Raw genomic sequence first — 22,340 nt, forward strand, 5'->3', positions numbered from 1 at the left:
TTTATTCTTTTTGTTAAATAAACACTTTTGGTTAAATATAGCGATCAGTGTGGTCTCCCCTTTCATGTTGTGATCACTCTCTGAGCCAAGTGGTCGTAACAGTATGGTCTCGACTACTCCTGCTGACAGGCCGGCCTCTCGGTACTGTGCCTACTCAGGAGAACGTCGGGAAGTCGGAATCGATTATTGCGGGCTCTGCAGGGGAGGCGACCTCGATCGCTCCCCCATGGGCCAGGCCTAGGCTGGCTAGGACCTCTATGTTGAAGCCTTCTTCACCTGCAGGACAGCCCTCAGGTCGCCCGGCTTAGGCTGAGGCTTCGGCTAAGAGCGTCATCCATGCCCCCAGGCTGCCTGAGGGGTGAGGGGGGGCTCTAGAAGCGATGCTCTCTTTTTGCACCTGTCTGTAGGCGGAGGAGCTGGCGAATGGCTGTGGATGCCCGCTTGGGGCAGGCTTCTTAGGCTTTGAGCAGCGAGGGAGGTTTTGTCTAAAGGCTGCAGATTATTCTGCGCCTCCTGAAACCTGTCGACGACAACATTATACTTACCTAGTCGCCGAACAGGCCAGAAGGCGAACCTTCCTCAACTCCGCCATAACTTCTGGAGTTGGACCTTCACCAAACTGCTTGTGCTCGCCATAATAATGCTTGTGACTGTTAGACAATACAACACCAAATAAAACAAACAAGACAGAGAGCGCTTGCTGCAGTGCAGAAAGCTGTCTCTGTTGTGTGCCGGCGTCCTTTGTATAGCTTCCGCATGTGCCGTCACACATTACGTCCTGACGCAACACCAATCAAGATTGGCTTAGTTTCATTCATACTTCAGAGGCGCTACGCTGAGGGGCTTCCCCAAAGTGTCGTTCGACGCAGTTCGATGTTCCCTCGAAGGGGAACCATTGTTAACTTTTGGTTACCATGTTTTAACTATATTAACTATAGTTTTTGGTTTTATTTTTAGTAAAAACCACTGTTAATTTCCATAAGGAATCTTGCTCTGCAGGCATATCAGGTAAACCCACATACATGCAAATTAATTTTCTGTTCATCAAACTTCCCTATGAATTTGCGTTATTATTTGTAAATGTAAATGTATATGTAAAGTATATGTAAAAAAAAAAAGCTCTTATGTGCCTACTTTGTGTGATACACTATAAATTCAGTGTGATACACAGTTTTCAACTCTCATTGATTTCTCTTTGGCATCAACACATACACTGTGAAACCCAAATTATAATTTTTAAGAGACGTCCAAAAATTAGGACATTGTCTATTCTTAGAACTAACTTTGTCTTAATTTTTTCCTCTTTTTTTTCCACAGAAAATGTCCAGTTCAGGTTTATTTTCTTTATTCTCTTCTCCAGTTCAAAGAAGTGATGATGAATATAGTGACAGCTCTCAAAGCATAAGGTTAGTATATTTCATATAAATTATAAAGTATACATTTAAATTTTGCTTTTTTTAAACATCATTGTAATTTTAGTTTGTAAATTTATTTTGAAAAATATTTATAGCCCTATCATTTATTTCTTTTTGTACAGAAATAAGAAATGTATATATTTAAACAAAAAAAAAAAAATATATATATATATATAATTAAAAAACAAACAAATCAAAAAATTAATGTTTAATAAAAACAAACAAAATGCAAAGTATAAATGAAATACATTAACTGAATAAGTTTTCAGTGAGTTATTTTTAACAAATATTTGTATCTTTACAGTCTGGAAATGAAGGGAGAGGTTCACAGTCATTTAGAGGAGAGCATTCGTCCATACATTGATCTGATTGACACTCTGCGATCAGTAGGCATTCACAAGGATTTGGCATTACCGACTATTGTAGTGATTGGAGACCAGAGTTCTGGAAAAAGCTCTGTGTTGGAAGCTCTGTCTGGAATTGCATTACCAAGAGGGAGTGGTGAGCAGTGTTGAAAAAGCAATTAATTTTTTTTTTAATTGTAAATTATTATTTTTTTAATCAATTTAAGCTACAAACTACTTTACAGAAAAGCTTCAGAGGAAATTGGTGCATGGAAAGAAACAGCTTACTTTACTGAATGTACTTCATATTTTATATGTTATACATAAACAATTGTAGCTGTTTTCATGAATATGTATGCAAGCACATTCCAAAAAGAAGTATAAAAATATAAAGAAAAAAAGGTAATAATGTGATCTCAGATAGATAGATATGGTTAAGTGTGAAGGTGAGCTATAGTCAGGTGCTGCACACTGTCGATTGTGCACAGTCACAGTTTGTTTACAGCACAGCTTTGTCTAAAAGCATATGGTTTGGAGGAACCGTGTAACTGATTTGCATGAATGAGTCATATACTCTGGAACAGTATCAAACTCAAACGATAACTTGTGGCTGCAATTATTTAATCCATCTGAAAATGACAAATTAAAAAAAATCTGAAATTAAACTAACTTTTTCTGAAAAGAAAAAAAGTTTAAAGTTTAAGAGTTTTACAGTTGCCTGGTACTTAATAAAATAGCAGAAAAACTAGTGATAACAATGCTACCTATTCACTATTGAGAAAATCTAGTCCTCAGTGTGGATTTTTTTTTACACTTACATTCAATTAATTTATATAGAATTTTAGTAAGAGAATTATTTATTTTTTCAGCTCCTGCATACTATAATGTTCTTGTCACATACTTTTCTTCCATGTTCTTCATATTGGTAACCTAACTGTGTTTTCTACAGGAATTGTCACCAGATGTCCACTAGAGCTGAGGCTGAAGAAGGTACCAGACATCAACTGGAAGGGTTTTCTATTTTACCGTGATAAGAGAATTGAATTTGTGGATTCATCATTAGTTCAAAAACATGTTGAAACAGGTTAGTAAAAATGCTTATAAACAGTTTTGGTTTTTAAATGTAAGAAGAAAACGTTCAAAACTTGTTAAAATACTGAAATCTAATATGCATTAAAATGTGGTTGCGAGCCATGAAAGACTGAGGAACTATGTGTAGAGTGTAATAATCTACACTATTAAATAAAGTGTGCTATTAATGAAAATAAAAAAGGTAAAAAATCTATTACTGGTGCAGTACCCTATAAAAAAGTATATGTACAGATGTGGCCATAAAAATGTGCATCGTGGGGAAAGGGATCTCATGGCCTACTGTGGCAAGATGCAGCCTGTATTGAAGTTCTCTTCCACATGAATAACATTACCAGTAGGTGTCAGTTGTGTTTTATTCTCAGTTATAGCGTGTAGAGGGTGACACAGAGTGGATTTTAAAATCTCTCCCGTCCCATTCAAAACCCACGAAAAGACTGTGGGAAAATTCCATCCCGTTTCAATCCCAGAAGAATGACTCCCGTTCCCGCTCACTCCCGGTTTGTATGATTTTTGGACGGAATGTGTCAGTTACAGTAGAAAACAACAACAACAAAATACAGTAGGCTACAGATCACAGCATGCCCATTTTAGTAAAATATTTTTTTTAAATGTACTTTTTTGTTATTTTAATGAACTGAAAGCCATCTTAAACAGTGCACAATTTTGCACACACATTTCATGTAAATCATCCATGCTAACCCACATGTTTTGTATTTTTTTTTTCATTTAAATGTAGACATTTCCCTCTTTATTTTTTTTTTCATACACAGAGTTTTGAAGTTTCTCGCTCAAGTTCACACGACCCAGTAGGCTACAGATCACAGCAAGCCCACTTTAGCATGCACACAGTTCGGTTGGATTACGCTGCTCATCTTCGTGTCTTCAGGAGGACATATCGATTGATCAGCCTCCGCCAGAAGTGACTGTCATCTTCTCAGCCTTCTGCTGTGTTCTGCATTCAGAGCCGCCTGCGCTCTCGTCGTTTTCACCTGCTCCCACGGCTGCCCGCCAAGGATTTTTCCGATTTCTTCTCCGGTATGTCGCTTTCTAAACCTTCCGCTTCTCCGGGGAATAGCCTATCACGGGCCTGCCCGGCTGCGTGTGGAGCGCTCATTGCTGCTAAGGACCTTCACCCATTCTGCGTGGTTTGCTTGGGCCTTAAACACGCTCAAGAAGCCTTGGAGAACCCAGAAAATTGCAGTCATTGCCTTATGCTGCCCAAAAAGCTTTTACGACGCCGTCTTAAAGTTGCAGCGACCCAGTGCGCGAGCTTGGCCTTTCTGACTCTGATGGGGGACACGGTGACGACGACGCGCTACCGGGGGACTCCCGGGGGACTCCCGGGGCTCCTCCTCACATGTTTGGGCTGACCAGCCCAATCCCGCATTCCCCGAAGAGGACATCTTCGTGGGAAACCTCATGCTCGCCGACGAACCGGCCGGTTCCGGCAATGAGGATGATGCGGCCATCCCGCCCTTTGGTGTTCCCCAGGCTAGCGGCCACGCAGCCCTGCCTCAGTCCATCCTCCTGGAAGTGTGTGAGTGAGCGGCCGCTCACCTCAACATTGAGTGGCCGGCTCCACAGAGCGCCAGGCACCTTAACCCCGCTCAGGGCGGGCTGCTCGCTCCCCCTAAGCCGGTCTTGCCGAACAAGATGGACCATTTTTCTGCCTCAATTCACCAGGCCGCATACAAGTCCTCGGCCTTGGCTGACAGGGCCCTGAACGTCTCGTCTCTCATCATTTTGGATGAATTAGGGCAACAGCTAGAAAAGGGAACTCCTTCTCTACCCTTGTGGAAAGAGATCCTCATGGTGAACGATCTCGTCCTTCGTAATGCTCAGCAGGCCGTCCAAGCCTGCGGGCGCTCTATGGCGCTTTCTGTGGTAGGAGAGCGCGCGCTCTGGCTTAACCTGTCAGGCCTTCCTGACAGTGAGAAGCGGCGCATCGCAGGCACGTCGGTGGAGCCCAGCCGGCAGAATAACCCACCACCTGCTAAGCACTGGGGAAAATCGACTCCCGCCGCGGCTGGAAGACCATCTAACCCTACCCCCATCGACTCGAAACGTAAGCGGCCTGCCTGATGTTCGGTTGATGGGGGCATCGAGTCCGCGTTCATGGGCCACGAGCCCTTCGGACTGTCGTCCTGTCCCAGTGTGATTATGGCCGTATGGAAATTCGTTACGGAGAGAGGATCTCTCTCCGCAGAGAGAGTCCATCTCTCTGTGGAGAGAGGAAATCTGTCTGAACCCCTGCGTGTTGCCCCTGGTGTGTCCACTAGATGGCGCCATTGCATCACAAATAAATCAGCTGGGCTTACACAGCTCCACTGTGGCTCGGGTGGGAACACTCACGAGTCACGAATGGGCTTGGCAAACTGTTTCGGCAGTTTGCAATGAAACCCCTGCATTTCAACGGCGTTCTCTCTTCACACATGGAAGAGAACGCCTCACACATTCTGAAAGAGGAAATATCCTCCCTCCTAAACAAGGGAGCGATTCAGGTGGTGCCCCCCAGTCTGATGAATCAGGAATTTTATTCTCGTTATTTCCTGGTCCCAAAAAAGGACGGCGCTCTCCGCCCTATCTTGGACCAATGTTTGTGTGTTGAACAAACATTTGAGGAAATACAATTTCAGAATGCTGACTCATGGCTCGCTCGCCCGCGCCATAAAACAGAACGACTGGTTCACATCGGTCGACCTGAAAGATGCTTTCTTGTTACGAATTCACAGTTCTGCCGTTGGGGCTCAGTCTAAGCCCCCGGTGTTTTTGTCTGTGTACGGAGGCGGGCTTAGCACCCATGAGAATGTCAGGTCTGAGGATTCTGACATACATAGACGATTGGCTCATCATAGCCGAATCGAAAGAGAAAGTGTTGCAGGACACCTGCCGTGTGCTCACGCACATCACATCTATCGGGTTCAGAGTGAATGTGAGCAAGAGCAATTTTACACCCAGTCAGAATGCCATTTTCCTGGGTTTAGAGTTGAACTCAGTCTCCATGCAAGCGCGTCTCTCTCAAGAGTGCGTTCTCTCTCTAATGAACTGTCTGTCGCAGTTCAGAGAGGGGGCGAAAGTACAATATTGCACATGCCTCAGGCTGCAGGGTCTTATGGCTTCATCTATCCAGGTTGTACCGCTGGGACTCTTGAGAATGAGAGCGTTCATGAAATGGGTTTTGTTACTACATTTCAGCCCGACGAGCGATCTTTGCTTCTCTGTAATAGTGCAGGCGCCTGCTCGGCAGCCTTGCGCCACTGGAAGAGCGCAGACTTTTACGCACAGGGAACCCCTCTGGGGACAGTTATGATGCGAAAAGTTGTGACGACAGATGCGGCCTTAATAGGCTGGGGCGCCACTCAGGAGGGCAGAACGGTGAACGGTCTGTAGCCGAGCAGACTATGTTCAGCGCATATAAATTATTTAGAGATTATGGCCGTATGGAAAGCTCTGAATAATTTTCTGCCTCACCTGCAGGGACATCATGTGCTCGTACGCTGCGACAATACCACGGCAGTGGCTTATATCAACCATAAGGGCGGCGTGCACTCTTCGAAACGTCACGCTCTAGCTTACAAGCTTTTAGTGTGGAGCAGACGGGATTTCCTGTCGTTACGTGCGACTCATGTTACTGGCCTTCTAAACAGAGGCGCGGATCTTCTATCAAGGGGAAACCCAATCTACAGAGATTGGCGCCTTATCCCGCAGATAGTGGATATGTTATGGATGAGATTCGGACAGGCAACCGTAGATCTATTCGCCTCTCGCGAAAACTACCATTGTCCTATGTTCTTCTCGCTAAAGGACATGGACGCGCCCCTCAGGGTAGATGCACTGGCCCACCCGTGGCCCAGAGTGCTGCTGTATGCCTTTCCTCCCCTGTGCCTGATAATTCCTACACTGGCCAGGGTGAGAGAGCAGGGCCTGTCTCTCATTCTGATAGCACCCAGGTGGCCCAAAGGACCATGGCTGGCGGAGATAATCAGCCACGGACAGGGTGGCTCTTTGGGCTTGGCCCGTAAGAGGACGAACTTAAGCGCCCTGGGGCTTTCGCCGCGTGTGATTGCTACTATACAGAATGCCAGGGCCATTTCTACGCGATTCTTGTATGGTAGTAAGTGGCAAGTGTTCGAAGGGTGGTGTGATTGGCGTGGTCTCACATCTTATCAATGCTCAGTTCCTGATATTTCCTGATGAAAAGCAGGTCTTTTCCACAATTAAGGTCTACTTGGCTGCGATTTCGGCCTGTCATGTGGGCTTTGAGGGCTCAACAGTTGGGCAGCATCCTCTAATCTGCAGATTTATGAAGGGTGCCCGTCGCCGCTTGCCAGTCATCAGGAGAACTGTTCCTGAGTGGGACCTCTCCATGATGTCGGAGGCTCTGTCTCAATATCCTTTTGAACCTCTTGGAAGTATTTCCCTAAAGATGCTGTCCTTCAAGACAGCTTTGCTCTTGGCCTTGGCATCAGCCAAACGTGTCAGTGAGCTACATGCACTTTCGGTTCATCCCTCGTGCACTAAATTCTCTCTTATTGGAGATATGGACCAGTGCTTTCCGGAAGAGCGACCAGCTCTTTATTTCATGGGCACCCCCTCATGGAGGGAATCCTATTTCTAAGCAATCTCATACCTTTGTGTGTTATTACCGGCTGGATGTCACCAGTATCTCGGTAGCACATTCGGTTTTAGGGGTGGGGTCTTCTTAGCCCTTCCCTGCAACCCCGTTGGAAGTGATGAAGAAGGAGTGAATGGGCCGGCTGGCCATGCACATCCCTGTCACTAAGCATGTTTTTACATTCCTTTTCTGGGTGTATTTATATGCACATTGGTTATCATGTGTGTGATGCTAACATTTTTCATGGTCTGCATATGCACAGCAGTCACGATTGTGCATCAGTATTGCTGGTTCATGAGTATGGGACGTATCAGGCACCGCCTCCCTCCCCAGACCATCCTTCTCTGGCGTTCAGAACCTCACTGTGAGTGTATTGGGCAATCGGGGAGCTGTCCATGTCTCTCCCATAGGTGGATCTCGAACACGAGATGATGAAAGAGAACAATAGGTTACTGTCGTAACCCCGGTTCTCTGAAACATCGAGTGGAGAGATCCACCAGCTTTGCCCCGCTTGCCACACGAGAAGCGAATATACTTACTGGAGAATAGCAGCGCTGCAGCCATTATATACCCCTCGGTAAGGGGGCGGGGCCTTACCTGGCATTGGCTGCGCGCTTCTGTCTGTCTAGCCAGACTTGGTTCAGTTGGATGCTTCTGCAGAGGTCAGGTACGGATGCCCTTTCCATAGGTGGATCTCTCCACTCGATGTTTCAGAGAACCGGGGTTATGACTGTAACCTATTGTTTTGTTTTTTGTATTTGTTTTTTTTTTTCATTTGAATGTAGACATTTCACTGTGTATTTTTTTTCATAGACAGAGTTTCGAAGTTTCTCGCTCAAGTTCACATGACCCAGATGGCAGAAACTGCCTCCTGTTTGCTTAATTATTTTACAGAAGCACAGCCTTTCGTTGTTATTCGGAGTGCACACAATTAAACGTATAAGGATTCGAAAGATTGATTACTTTTATCTGTATGACCAAAAATGACGGAGTATTTAACAATAATTTCCCTCTGATTTAATAATCACTCCGCTCCGCGCGCACTGATACCAGAAACACCGCTCCGCCTTCACTCCGTGGATAAAGTATTTTAGTATCTTTGTATTTCAATGTTATGTTCATAATGTAGCTTATATTAAAATAGTTTTTTTTAAGTAACAGGAGAGTTTCAAAGTGGATTAGGCTATTGTGTGCAAACTTTTTTTCCTACCACACGCCAAACTAATAACGTTGTCAGCATTAAAAGGGTATAATTCCTGCTTTTTGCTGTGCAAATTTTGTTTGTGATGAAAATAACTGTACATTTTCATCAGTTATTTTATCTACAGATCGATGCATTTCTTACAGCTTTCTGCTTATTCAAAATCAGTAACAGATGAATTAGTACTGTAAGATTACTTTTTGTAATGCTTTATTGTGAAAGCGACTACGTATGAATGTGCTGAATCTGTTTAAATCATGCTTTAACCCGAAAACATTCATTAAAAGGAACAGACAAACTCCTTGAGAACTAGCCTGTAACTTCCCACTCAGTTATTGACGTCATTTGTTCCCAATTCCCGTGACCCACAGGAATCCCGAAAAAATGTCTGCCTCTAATAGCGTGTACTGAAGCCAATAATATGTGTAACGAATGTTACATGACTTTCTCAGCAACAGAGCTCATAAACATGTGAGAAACACATTTAAGTAGCCTATATTGTTTGTTTTACTACAGTTTCCCTTTCATAGGTCACTTTGATGCTGCGGTGACGTCACCACGTATGGGAACACCTTCGGTGTGACGAATGTCTGAAGCCCTATACCATCCCACCAATCCTATTGGCCAAATAGCGCTTGGCACCACCCCACGCATGCGTACGCATATATACCTGGTGCCGCACGCCATTTAACTCAGATTTCATTCCTTCAGTAAACGAAGCGAATCTTCTGTGCCCTAAATTCATCTCACGTTCTCCAGCGATTCTTATGAGCAGTCTACTCCTCTCCGTGGACGCGATGAGTTTCAGAAAATGCAAGGAGCCGTGTACCAGGTACATCGTGAAGGGGGACACTCATGACAGGTGCGTAGTTTGCCTAGGTTTGCACCACGCACAGGCGGCGCTTAGTGGCCTTTCTTCCTGTTCCCATTGCGATGGCCTGTGGCTCAGAGCACTACGCTCGAGGGTAGATGTATTTACCGATGTCGCCCCCGTGTCTAACCCCCACCATGTCACTTCTGCGACTGCCAAGGCACCGCACGAGGTGATAGCTTGGGGTGACACGTGCGACATGGATTTCGAGGACAGCTCAGCGCTGGATTATTCTCCACTTCACTCGCTCTCCCTTACCCTGGTGCAGAGTAAAACTTTTATCGAGCCTGTCGTCTTTTCTAATGAGGATTTACGGCCCACACCGGAGGCATGTAGTGCCATCTCCTGCGGTTGTGGACACCATGATGACGACGTTTTATCCACCGCGGCCTCGGGGTCTGAGGACTTCGCGGCCGACACTAGCCCTCTCCCTCCTAGTGGACAGGAGAGGCGTGTTTCCCCCTCCAACAGCGAGCTGTTGGACGTGGTTTCTCGTGCGGTGGGTAAGTTGGTGCTGGAATGGGAGGTTGAGAAGGCCGAGGCCCAACCTTCTTCTAAGCTGGACGACCGTTTTCTAACTAGTCGGACACCTGCACAGCCCCGGAGGCCTTTACCTTTTTTCCCGGACCTCCACCAGGAGGTTTCGAGGTCCTGGAAACAGCCGTTCTCGGCACAGATTACAAACGCTTCGGCTGCGGATTTCGCCACAATTTCTGACATGGCGAACCATGGCTATGCAGCAATACCGCCGGTGGAAGAGACTCTCGCCGAGCACCTCGCACCTAATTCGACCGCGGCGTGGAAGTCTCGCCCCCTTCTTCCCTCTAAGGCGTGTCGAGTCACGTCCAGTTTAGTTGGGAAATCCTACATGGCCGCTGGCCAGGCGGCTGCTTCGCTCCACTCTATGGCGGTCCTTCAGGCCTACCAAGCGGAGCTATTAAAGGAATTAGACGAAGGGGAGGGTATACCAAACATACCGCTTATGCATACACTTCCCTTGTGCACGAACGCCACAAGTCTTTCGTGCCCGGACGTTTTAATGTGTGTGACAGCGTTGCAGGAAACGGACATTTTGAGACCGCTAATATTGTTCCGGGACGCGTGGGAACGCTTGCCCGGCATTTCTCAATGGGTGTTACGCACAGTTTGTCACAGATACACCATTTAGTTTCGGAAAGGCCCACCCCCTTTCCGGGGAATTCTTTCCACAGTAGTGAAACCGATGGACATAGCGGTGCTGTGACAGGAGGTGTCTGCTCTGCTGAACAAAGGGGCTATAGAAGAAGTACACCCCTCTCAGATGGAGTCAGGGTTTTACAGCCGTTATTCTGTGGTACCAAAAAAAGACGGCAGATTACGACCCATTCTGTATTTACGCCGTCTGAATCTTGCCCTCAGGCCGAGCAAATTCAAGATGTTGACGGTAAAGTCTATTTTGTCTCAGATTCAACCAAACGACTGGTTTGTCACGATCGATCTGAAGGATGCATACTTTCATATTCAGATCATCAAGAGACACAGGAAGTTCCTCAGATTTGCTTTAAAGGGCAAAGCGTATCAGTACCGCATTCTTCCCTTTGGCTTAGCTCTAGCTCCCCGTACTTTCTCAAAATGCATGGACGCAGCTCTGGCCCCGTTGCGGCTCCGTTGACGCTTATATGCTTTCAAGTGGAGACTGTTTACGACCTGGTGCGAAACTCATAATATGGATCCAGTTTACTGCCCAGTAGCGTCAGTACTGGAGTTCCTTCAAGACCGTTTTTCGGATGGAGTGACACCAGCCACCCTGAAGGTTTACGTGGCAGCCATTTCAGCTTACCACGAATACATAGATGGTGCCTCAGTGGGCCGTCATCCACTGGTTTCTCGTTTCATACAGGGTGCGCGACGGCTGAGGCCTTTCTGCCCCGTGCGAGTTCCTTTATGGGATTTGTCCATTGTGTTGCATGGTTTATCAGGGCATCCGTTTGAGCCCTTGGAAACTGTACCGGATAAAATCCTGACTCTGAAGACACTTCTTCTTATGGCTTTATCCTCCCTCAAGAGAGTTGGGGATTTACAGGCTCTCTCTGTCTCACCCTCGTGCATGGAGTTTGCACCGGGCTCTGTGAAAGTGTTGTTGCGACCAAGGCCTAATTATGTCACTAAGGTCGCATCTAATCCCTTTCGCTTTCAGCAGGTGGTCCTGGAGGCTTTATCCCCTGCTGTGGCGGAGTCTGGAGATCTAAGTCTTTGCCCTGTGAGAGCTTTAAAGACTTATGTGGATCGTACTGCCCCATGGCGTGAGTCTGACCAGCTGTTTGTCTGTTTTGGACATAAGAATAAAGGCCATGCGGTTACAAAACAGCGCATGTCCCATTGGCTGGTGGAGGCAAAATCCTTAGCCTATGAGGCGCGCGGGCTCGCTTCGCCCTTAGGAGTTAAAGCTCATTCCACGAGAGCAGTGGCTTCTTCTCAAGCTTTTTTCAGTGGATCTTCTATGGATGATATCTGTGCTGTGGCAGGTTGGTCCTCACCGAGCACTTTTATCAAGTCTTACAGTCTGGATGTGAGGATGGCTCCTGGCTCCCGGGTTCTCTCCGCTTGAGCAGATGCTTCCTTGGATCCCAGCTATCAGGTACGTCAGGCGTTATGGTATAGCGTTCCCATACGTGGTGACGTCACCGCAGCATCGAAGTGACCTATGAAAGGGAACATCTCGGTTACGTATGTAACCATGGTTCCCTGAATAGGGAACGAGATGCTGCTTTCCTGGCCGTGCCATACCTTGATAGCATTCTTCTTCTTCAGTCATGAAATCTGAGTTAAATGGCGCATGGCACCAGGTATATATGCGTACGCATGCGTGGGGCGGTGCCAAGCGCTATTTGGCCAATAGGATTGGCGGGATGGTATAGGGCTTCAGACATTCGTCACACCGACGGTGTTCCCATACGTGGTGACGTCACCGCAGCATCTCGTTTCCTATTCATTGAACCATGGTTACATATGTAACCGAGATGTTTTCCTTGATTACTTAAACACATTTCTTGAAACTATGTCTCATATTCTCAGAACAGGAAACCCAAATCCATAATATCTCACCCAATTCCCCAAACATCCTATTTTCAGGTCGAAAATGAAGCTCTACACTCAAAACCATTCACTCTTGCTGAAAAAACTAACTTTTCCCTCAGACATCACACACAACAACATAGTCTTACACACACTGGTGAAATCAATTAAAAACAACATTTCCAAAACTGGTATGTTATGTTGCCTTTTCATGTGGCATATTTTCATTCATTCATGTACTACACAATACAACACAAATTATTCCGCCTCAGCATCCAGTCTTTGGTCTGGGTCAGGCCAGAAAATCACAGGCTATATTGACACAGAGTGCATGCCTGATCCATCCCTGGTATGCATCTACTATTATGTTTAGGCAGGCTTTATCCATGGCCTGGAGGTGAACTCTGACATAAGGTTCTCGGTCACACACTTTCCACTGACATGCCAAAAAAACTCCTCTAACGGGTTTAGAAAGGGAGAGTATGCAGGACGAAAGATATTTGAAAACCTATGGCTACTGGTAAACCAGTCACGAACAAGAGCAGAGTGATGGAAGCTGACCTCATCCCAAACAACAACAACAATGTAGTGTTCCCTGAGTTCCAGCTGGAACATACACTCTTAGACAGTCAAGGAAAGCAAGGAGAAGCATAGTATTATAGGATCCTAGAATGGCATGGTGATGGAGTACCCCTCGTTGGCTTATGTCTGCACACATAGTGACATTCCCTCCCCGCTAACCAGGGACATTTCCTATAGCTTGATGACCAATTATGTTCCTTTAATTTCAAAGATTCCCTTTTAAAACACGAAACACAGTAGAGTAAATCACATCCCTGAAGCATAGTTCAAGAGGGCACAAATGGCAACATAACCTTCTATACTGTGATGATACACAATACCTCATACAATATCAATACTCATACCTGAACATATTTCACTCGTTGGTATTTCACGCTGTCAGAGTTTCGTTCGAATGGGACATGGTACACTTGTTTCATCCGAAACTGGTGCTTTTCGGAGGATGCTGTCAATTGTCGAGAGGCTGATGGAATTTATCCCTCAAAAATGATGGTTATCCTCAATCACTCTGCTAAAGTGAAGTACATTATTGGCAGTGAACATGTTTACAAGCTTCCTCTCTTGTTCCTCCGAACAAAAGCCTTAGCCTGCCTCCATCAGGTTTTTGTCTCGGTGTCCTACAAAAATAAAAGCAATCACATTCTTTTTATAGGAAAAATGGAAATATACTAAAACGCGATCCATTCGCAAGGCAATTTGAGACATTTCTTTATTACAGTAGCATACAGTATGTGCAAAAGTGTATGTGTTGTCACAGCACAGAGTACAGCACTCAAAAGTTACTATACAGAGCAGTATTACTGTATGTACACCTACCTGTTTTCCTCCCTGAAGGTTCTGATGATGGAGGCAACGGTGAAGTGACTCAAATTTGGCTGTACACGTTTCCCACCCTCCCTCATGGTCAACTAAAGTGGCTTGAATTTCAGCCGAGACCGCTTGTCTCCTTGCCCTTGCTCTTCCTTGTTCTCCTCCTACTTTTCCACCTCCAGCTCATCCTTCAACTCGTCCTCTCCCTCGTTCTTCACCAAATCATCCTCCTCCTCCTTCTTGTCCTCCTTTTTGTCCTTTTAAAAGGCCCTTTTATCTATCTATAAAATGATATGATCAATGTGTGTTCAATTTTGACTCCTGGTGTTTCCCCTTAGGTAATTGTGTGCTAATTGAGCTCAAGCTATGCTGACTTGAGTGAACAATATTGAATGCTAGTGCTTTCTAAATGACCACATGGCGTAGACGATGAGAAATGAAGATATTTGTGTGTAGAGTTTTGCAGTGACAGTTCTACAAATCTGTTTCATGTGTCAACACAGCGTAATAATGTTTATAGTTTAGGGAAATGGGTGTGCTTTTGTCACTGTTGGTAAACCGTGATCTCTGGGTCTGCACTTTTTGGGTGAAGTCTGTGTGTTTCGCATCAGCACTGATTAGTTTGTGGGCGTCTCAGTTAATTGTCATCAGCAACAGCTGTCACTCATTACTCATCCCTATATAATGGCTTGTCTAACGTCTTGTGTTCGTGAGAGCGTTGTTTCCTGTTTGTAACCCGTGTCTTGCTTTCTTGTGTTTTTCTGCGTTGGATGTCCGTGTCTTTCCCCGGAACCCCGTCCACTCTTCGCAACCACCATCAAGCAACACAACTTACCTTCAGCTCGCTTCCCCCGCAGTTCCTGTGCCACCCTCTCCTGCTGCCTACTCACCTCCGCCTTCCGGATTCATCACTCCTCTCCACCATCTTGGACAGTACCTTCCTCCCAGCGTTATTTGTGTTCCAGTTTTGTATTGTCTTCATAGTCTCATTAAACATTGTTAAACTCGCACTTGCTTTCAGCTCCTCCTTCACCCAGTCGTCACAGTTTTTTGATAAATGGTGTTATGGTTTTAAAATTTTAGTTCAAAAGCCTAGTTATAGTTTTAGCAATCGAGAAAAATTGCTGCTGCCAGTCACCCCAAGCAAGTACCAACTCACCAGCCTCCAAAGCAAGCGCCTGCTGCTGCCAATGTGGGAATGGGATTGTTATGGGAATAATAATTCATGGCTACTCCCTGCAGTTTGCACAACGACCCCCACGCTTCTGCAGGGTGGTTGGCACTTCAGTGCACAACGAGAACATGCACGTTCTGCGTGCCGAAGTAGAAAATCTGCTGGTGAAAGGAGCTATAAAAACCGTTCTCCCAGCTCGTCGCGACTCAGGGTTTTAAAGCTGGTACTTCCTAGTTCCCAAAAAGTATGGGGACTGCGGCCCATCCTCGATCTAAGACGTTTGAACCACGCCCTCATAAGATGGCGCTTCAGAATGATCACACTGAAATAAATCATCTCGCAAATATGCTCAGGGGATTGGTTCTTTTTGCTGGATCTGAAAGACGCTTACTTTCACATCCAGATAGCTCCGATCATAGGCCATTCTTGAGATTTGCCCTCGAGGGTGTGGCTTACCAGTACAGGGTCCTTCCCTTCGGGCTGTCTTTGGCTCCTCGCAAGTTTACAAAGTGCATGGATCTTTCCCCTCTCAGGCAGAAGGGAATCCGCATTCTCAATTGCCTCGATTACTGGCTGGTTCTGGCTCAGAGGTGGAAGTTACTGAACCCTGCTCCTCAGCCACCTGGAATGCCTGGGGCTCAGGGATAAATTTTGCCAAAAGTTCGCTGTGAACCAGCCAACGCTGAGCCTGCCAGAGCTTCCTGTCAGACCTAAAGAGCCACCATGGGCTGTCACTGACGCGACTCTTCAGGTTAACGTTGCGACTGCTTGAATGGGCCCAGAACAACTTGGGTTCCCTGAGGGCAGTGCATCTACCGGGCAAACTAAACCAGGGCACGGACATGCTGTCGAGAAGTTGAGTTCCCTCAGAGGAGTGGAGGCTTCACACGCAGACAGTTCAGAAGATATGGGATCTTCAGTGAAGCAGAAATATACCTCTTTGCTTCAAGAGATAACTCTCATTGCCAAAACATATTTTTTCAAGATCGAGGACGCATTGGCCCAGGACTTCTTTACGCTTTTCCTCCGATTCCTCTGATTTCCCAAGTAATCATACATGTCAGGGATATGAGATGCAGAGTTCTTCTTGTGGCCCTACTCTAGGAAAATCAACATTGGATAACCGACATGTCACTGTGGGCTCTGCACCATTGGTCGCTCAACGGGAAGCCATGGGACTCCCTGAGCGCGTGCTTAAGGGGACCTTTTAACCTCTGGTCTCCACAGAACATCCTTATGTCAGAGAATGGCTCAAAAACTGTCTTTTACAGAGGTAGATGCAACAAAATGAACTTATAAAAAGACCTATAAAGGAATATCAGTCCATTGCTTGACTCAATATCATATATGTACATAATAGTACAATGCCTACATATCTCTGATCTTTTCTTCATTCAATCTAAACTACATTTTGGTACCTGTGTGCCACCAACCCCTATACCTTCCATTCATAGTAAAAACCCTCAAATTAGTTATTTTCAACCAAGTTTAATTGTTTCTTTCACAGAACAACAAACTGGATGCTAAAAAGTCAGGTTTCAGGAGTGGCTATTCAACTGAGACTGTGCTACTATCAGTCACGAAAGCCTTGCGGATTGCAAAGCTGATTTCAAATCACCAGTTCTTATTCTGCTGATCTATCTGCTGCTTTTCACACTGTCAATCACCAGATCCTCCTGTCTGCCCCTTTCATCTTTTAGGGAGGCCTGGGGAGGGGAGGTATCCAAAGCACATCAACTGGTCACTGGGGTTCCTCAGGGATCCGTTCTTGGACCTCTCCTCTTCTCCATATACACTACATCACTGGGTCCCATCATACAGGCACATGGCTTCTCCTACCAATGTTAATGTATGCTAATGACACACAGCTCTGATTCTCATTCCCAAAAGAGCCCATGTTACACCTCTCTTTATCTCCTTGCACTGGCTAGCTTTTGCGGCTCACATCAAGTTTAAGACACTGATGCGTTCATATAGAGTAGCCACAGGCTCAGCACGTGCCTTCTACTACTCAACAAATCTACACATCCCCTCCAGAAGTCTGAGATACACTAGTGAGTGACGCCTCATGGTTCCTTCACAGAGAGGCTCAAAATCACTGTCTAGAACATTCTTATTTACCATTCCTGGCTGGTGGAATGATCTTCCCACCCCTATCTGGAATGCTGAATCCCTGACAATTTTCAAGCAACAGCTGAAGACTCTTTCATGCTACTTGACTTCATTCTAAATAATCTAAATCTAATAAAATGATCTTTCTTTTTATTTATTCCTTCTCTTTCTAGCTTGTACTTATTTGAACAAAGCCTAAAACTTGGTATTGTAAGTCGCTTTGGATAAAAGCATCTGCTCTGCAATTTTTTCATCACTAATTGATGAATGTCTAAAATATACAAATTAAGGAGAAGCTTAAAATTGCCTGCGTCTGATCTATGACATGAAAATTGGCCTGAAGCCTGGCCCGAGTGGAATAAAAAAGTAATTGCCATGAACACAGCATCGTTGTCTACAGAGGACCACATGTGATTTGATACATTTGGAACATTTTTGCTATTTTACATGTGGGCCACATCAGACTTACATCCATTTTGTATGGGCCATGAAAAGGCCAGCAGTGCCATAACATCACCTTAAGTGGCCCACATCCTATCTGTAGGCTATCTAATAATCACTATATCGAGACTTGAAAACAATTGTGAAATTTAATTTTTTGCAATCTATTTTTCTCCCTTTGTGCCTTGATCTTTCAATTCAGTTACGTAAAAAACATAACTGGCATGTTTTCATGTGATCTTATTAACATCAGATGTCAGCTCTTTTTAAAGGACATTTTTAAATAGTTAGTACTGTTTACTACAATGTGAAACAAAATTAATTATGCAATTTATTTCCATTATAGCACAGAATGAGCTGGCAGGAAAAGGGGTAGGAATATGTGATGAGCTCATCACTTTAGAGGTCTTGTCATCAGGTGTATGTGACCTCACACTGATCGATCTACCTGGAATTGCCCGCGTCCCAGTAAAAGGACAACCAGAGGATATTGGAAACCAGGTGGGCCATATAATCTGATTTTGCATGCACAGCTCGATACTTATACAGTTTTAAAACGTCTTCATATCTTGTAGATCAAACAGCTGATCATAAAATTTATTGAGAAGCAAGAGACAATAAACATGGTTGTGGTTCCTTGTAACACTGACATTGCAACAACAGAAGCATTAAAAATGGCACAAGAAGTAGATCCTGAGGGCAAAAGAACTGTTGGTAATGTACAACAGCTATCACCATATGAGCACCTGTGTCAGTAAATGCAATTTTTCCCCTCTGCACTCTTAAAAATAAAGGTGCTTCACAATGCCATTGAAGAACCTTTTTTGTCTAATGGGTCCATAAAGAACCTTTAACATCTGAAGAAACTTTCTGCTTTACAAAAGGTTCTTTGTGTAGAAATAATGTTCTTTAAAGAACCTTTGACTGAATGGTTCTTTGTGGAATCAAAAATGGTTCATCTATGACATCACTGTGTAGAACATTTTAAGCACCTTTATTTTTAAGAGTGTATGTATATTTCTAAAATTTAACTATTTTTCATTCTCACAGCCATTTTGACCAAGCCAGACCTCATAGACAAGGGAACAGAGAAGAGCATTCTGGCCATTGTCCACAACAAAGTGATTCCTCTCCGCAAAGGTTACATCATGGTGAAGTGTAGAGGACAACAGCAAATTGATGATAAAATTCCTCTGGAGGAGGCAGCAGAAATAGAGAAGGATTTCTTCGAAAACCATGACTATTTCAGGTTAAAATCTGAGGAGAATATAATTAATATATTTGTTCCACAAAATGTATGTATGTTTTAGATCAAGTTGGTTCATTTTGAATTTCAACCAGTTTTCAATCACATCAGTATTTTAACAGGACTACATCAGTAAAAAAAAAAAAAGGGTTGCCGCTAGCAATATTGGGCCCTATGAAAGCATATGAGAGGTTGTGCCCCCTACCGCATCAAACATACACTATATTGCCCAAAGTATTGGGACCCCACCCCCCATACACCCAACTACCCCCTCCTTTTAGGGCGCATATGAGTAAAAGTAACTCTTATCAAATACTGGTTAACAAGCTATACTAAATCACCTGGAGTCCCTTCTCTTTTTCTACAGAGGCCTCTTGACTGAGAATAAAGCAACAATTAAATGTCTTGCTGTCAAACTGACTCAGAATCTTGTTGATCATATCAAAGTAAGTTTGTAAATGTTTCACTCTAAAGATCTGTTTACACTAAACACCAGTTCAGTTGTTCAGTAAACTGCATTTTAATGGATTGAGCGACAATAAGTAATTCCTGGATTTTTAAATCCGTCTTTGTCAGAAATCACTGCCACAGCTTGATGAGAAGATAAAAAAGCAATTGTGGGATGTGAGGAATAAGCTCAAGGAGTTTGAGGATGGACCACCACAGGACCCTAAGGGAGCCAAACAATTCCTCATTAAAGTAGGACTCCAAGACATCACATCTTCTTGATTCTGAGAATTATCATTTGGGGTCCAAGCTGCTAGAACCATGTTGCGTTAGTTTTGATTTTTTTTCTTCCCTAAAAATATCTTGGTGTCAGAGATGGTCCCAAATCTCATCTGCTTCTCAAGCTCCTATTTGTTTGTTTTTTTCCTTGTAAAGTTGCTCTTTTGTCAATTATTTTCTCATTCAAATGTATTTCTTTCCTTCTCAAAGGCAAAACTGTTGGTCTATAATGATAATGTACAATAACATGCTCATGTCATTTTTTAAATCACAGATTTTAACAAGATTCAATGAGAATGTCATGTCCTTATCATCAGGGGAGCTAGTTAATACAGAAAATTTGTTTGCCGAGCTTCGAGAGGAATTCAAGAAGTGGAATGATCATCTTAATGATACAAAACCATCCTGTCAGTATATTTTTTCAACATTATTAACATCCTATAGATTTTATATCTGTTATTTTCCAAGTTCTCATATTCATATGAATGCAGTTAATCAGTTAATTTAAGAAGAAATCCATTTTTCCCTGAACAAGTCTACAGTTTAAAAGAGTTTGCCCAGAATTACAGAGGGAGGGAACTGCTCGGATTCAGCAACTACAGAGGATTTGAATCAGTTCTGCAGGACCATGTGGCCAGACTTAAGCACCCAGTAATTGATTTACTCAGTATCGTTAAAGGTACCATCACACATCTTTCTGGTGTCCATTATAAAATCAAATGACTGAACCACAACTGAAAGACAGTTTAATAGTTATTAATAGTATAATAGTAGTAAGTTAAATAAAGTATATAATAGTTATAATTAGTAATAGTAATTAGTTGGTAAATCTGAATTTCGATGCTTGTGATAATTATGTATTTTTTTATTTATGTATTTCTCTTTAAGATATCATCCTGAAGCAATTTAAAGATGTGTCCTATAAATGTTTCCGGAACTACCACATGCTTCAAAATATCACAGAGGTAAATATTAATAATTAAAAAAAAAGGGTTAGGTATGGGGAAGGATTTAGGGATTTAAAATATGGTCATGGTGAATGAGGTATTAATATGTGCTTATAAACAGCCAGTATGCCAGAAATATGCATGCTAACAAGCAACTAGTCAATAGTGAGAATTGGTCCCTAAACTATTGTGTTACCTACATTTTATATGCCGAATTTAAATGTTTTGTTATGGTTTAATTTAGAATAAAAATAAATTAACAGAACAATATAGGCCTATTGACAAGAAGTACATCAGTTTAGGTTTTTCAGTGGTGAGTTAAATTATAAATTATTACAAAAACAACCTAATTATTTAAAAAAAGAAGAGGATTGATGAGTCAGAATACATTTTCATGGTGATCAACATTATGCCATAAATGCTTTTGACTGAACTTCATTTGTACTGAACCCAGGATATTCTGTATTTTTACATTGTTTAATTTTTTTTTACTTCATAGAACAAAATCAACAACATTCAGTCAAGCCAACAAGCCAAGGCAGAGCAGAGGATCTCAGAGCAGTTTGAAATGGAAAACATGATCTACACTCAAGATCCCATCTACCTGAAGTTCTTGAATGAGATTAGTGACGAGACATTTTCAGAAAATATGTTACCTATCTTTGACATAAAGAGCAAGTACAGTGAAATGATGCAAGCATATTATGAGGTAGGGCTTATCATTGTTTGTTCAGAGACTCTATGGACTCTATGTACAAGCATGTGTGGACGTTACTCTTATTTTTTTTGTTTAGATTGTGGTGCAGCGGATGTCTGACCAGCTGCCCATGATGATCACATTTTTCATGCTGAAGGAAACTGCTCAGCTCCTGATTATTGACATGCTTAGTTTACTGGATGGGGCAAATGTGAGTGAGCTCCTGTTCGAGGACTCCGAAGTCGGTACAAGGCGCAGAGACCTACAGTCTCGTCTGGAACGTCTGACTGCTGCTCATGAAACATTAAGTGATTTTATTTGAGGGATCTACTAACTGTAAAACTGTGTTTCAAATTTGTCCTGGTGGCTTCCCAGAACTCTACTATATTATGTATGTCTCCTTTAATAATACATATAAATGATTAATCGCGAAAATAAAAGTTTTTGTTTACATAATATATTTTTGTGTACTGTGTACTATATATATATATATATATATATAGACCACTTATAAGAAGTAGTAGTAATAATCATAAAAAAAATAGTTTCACTCAAACAGCCATAAGATTAGATATCAGATCAGATGAATTTGTAATATGACAGATTTGCTTTGAACTATATTTATTGTACAGTTTTTCTGAATTGCTAAGACACATTTCTTGAAACCTGCTCTCCTTTTCTCTAAACTGTGAACACAAAACCCAATTTTCAAGCTACATTCACAAAACCTCTGACTCCTCTTGCAAAACCAAACATTTGACCCAAAACCATTTTAACTTTAATCAAAATCACTCACTACCGTCAAAAACCACACAAAACCAGCTAATGTGCAAACACAACTTAGCAACCATTACACACTACATAAATATGCGGGAATAATTTTATTATTGTACTCAGATTTAAACAAAGAAATAAAATAAAGCTTTTTAAAAAACTGCAGCAAAAAAGAGAAACAAAAGTTATGTAAAGAAAAAAAAAAATAAGACATGTTTACAGCATTCATTCTGCCTCAG

At 43.3% G+C, this 22,340-nt stretch overlaps 2 protein-coding genes across 2 annotated transcripts in view; one reads left to right on the top strand and one right to left on the bottom strand.

The window, feature by feature from the left end:
- LOC132125444 (galactose-specific lectin nattectin-like) overlaps positions 1-22,340 on the bottom strand; it is a 282,210-nt gene that overhangs the window by 242,205 nt on the left and 17,665 nt on the right. The window lies entirely within an intron of this gene.
- Positions 1,236-21,657, top strand: LOC132125438 (interferon-induced GTP-binding protein Mx3-like). Its single transcript, XM_059536867.1, has 13 exons — positions 1,236-1,406; positions 1,720-1,916; positions 2,709-2,843; positions 18,058-18,212; positions 18,287-18,425; positions 18,762-18,960; positions 19,325-19,403; positions 19,534-19,656; positions 19,958-20,090; positions 20,219-20,362; positions 20,572-20,648; positions 21,130-21,339; positions 21,425-21,657. Exons 1-13 carry the CDS (start codon positions 1,321-1,323, stop codon positions 21,647-21,649), a joined length of 1,902 nt encoding a protein of 633 aa, XP_059392850.1. The 5' UTR covers positions 1,236-1,320; the 3' UTR covers positions 21,650-21,657.

This window comes from Carassius carassius, chromosome 43 (genome assembly GCF_963082965.1).
Source record: "Carassius carassius chromosome 43, fCarCar2.1, whole genome shotgun sequence".
NCBI classification, from domain to species: domain Eukaryota; kingdom Metazoa; phylum Chordata; class Actinopteri; order Cypriniformes; family Cyprinidae; genus Carassius; species Carassius carassius.

Excerpts from the sequence above, each read along its gene's own strand:
- LOC132125438 (XM_059536867.1), top strand. The coding sequence starts at position 1,321 with ATGTCCAGTTCAGGTTTATTTTCTTTATTCTCTTCTCCAGTTCAAAGA. Across the intron at positions 19,404-19,533 it reads ATCTTGTTGATCATATCAAA|AAATCACTGCCACAGCTTGA; the intron begins GTAAGTTTGTAA and ends CGTCTTTGTCAG. Across the intron at positions 20,363-20,571 it reads TTTACTCAGTATCGTTAAAG|ATATCATCCTGAAGCAATTT; the intron begins GTACCATCACAC and ends TTTCTCTTTAAG.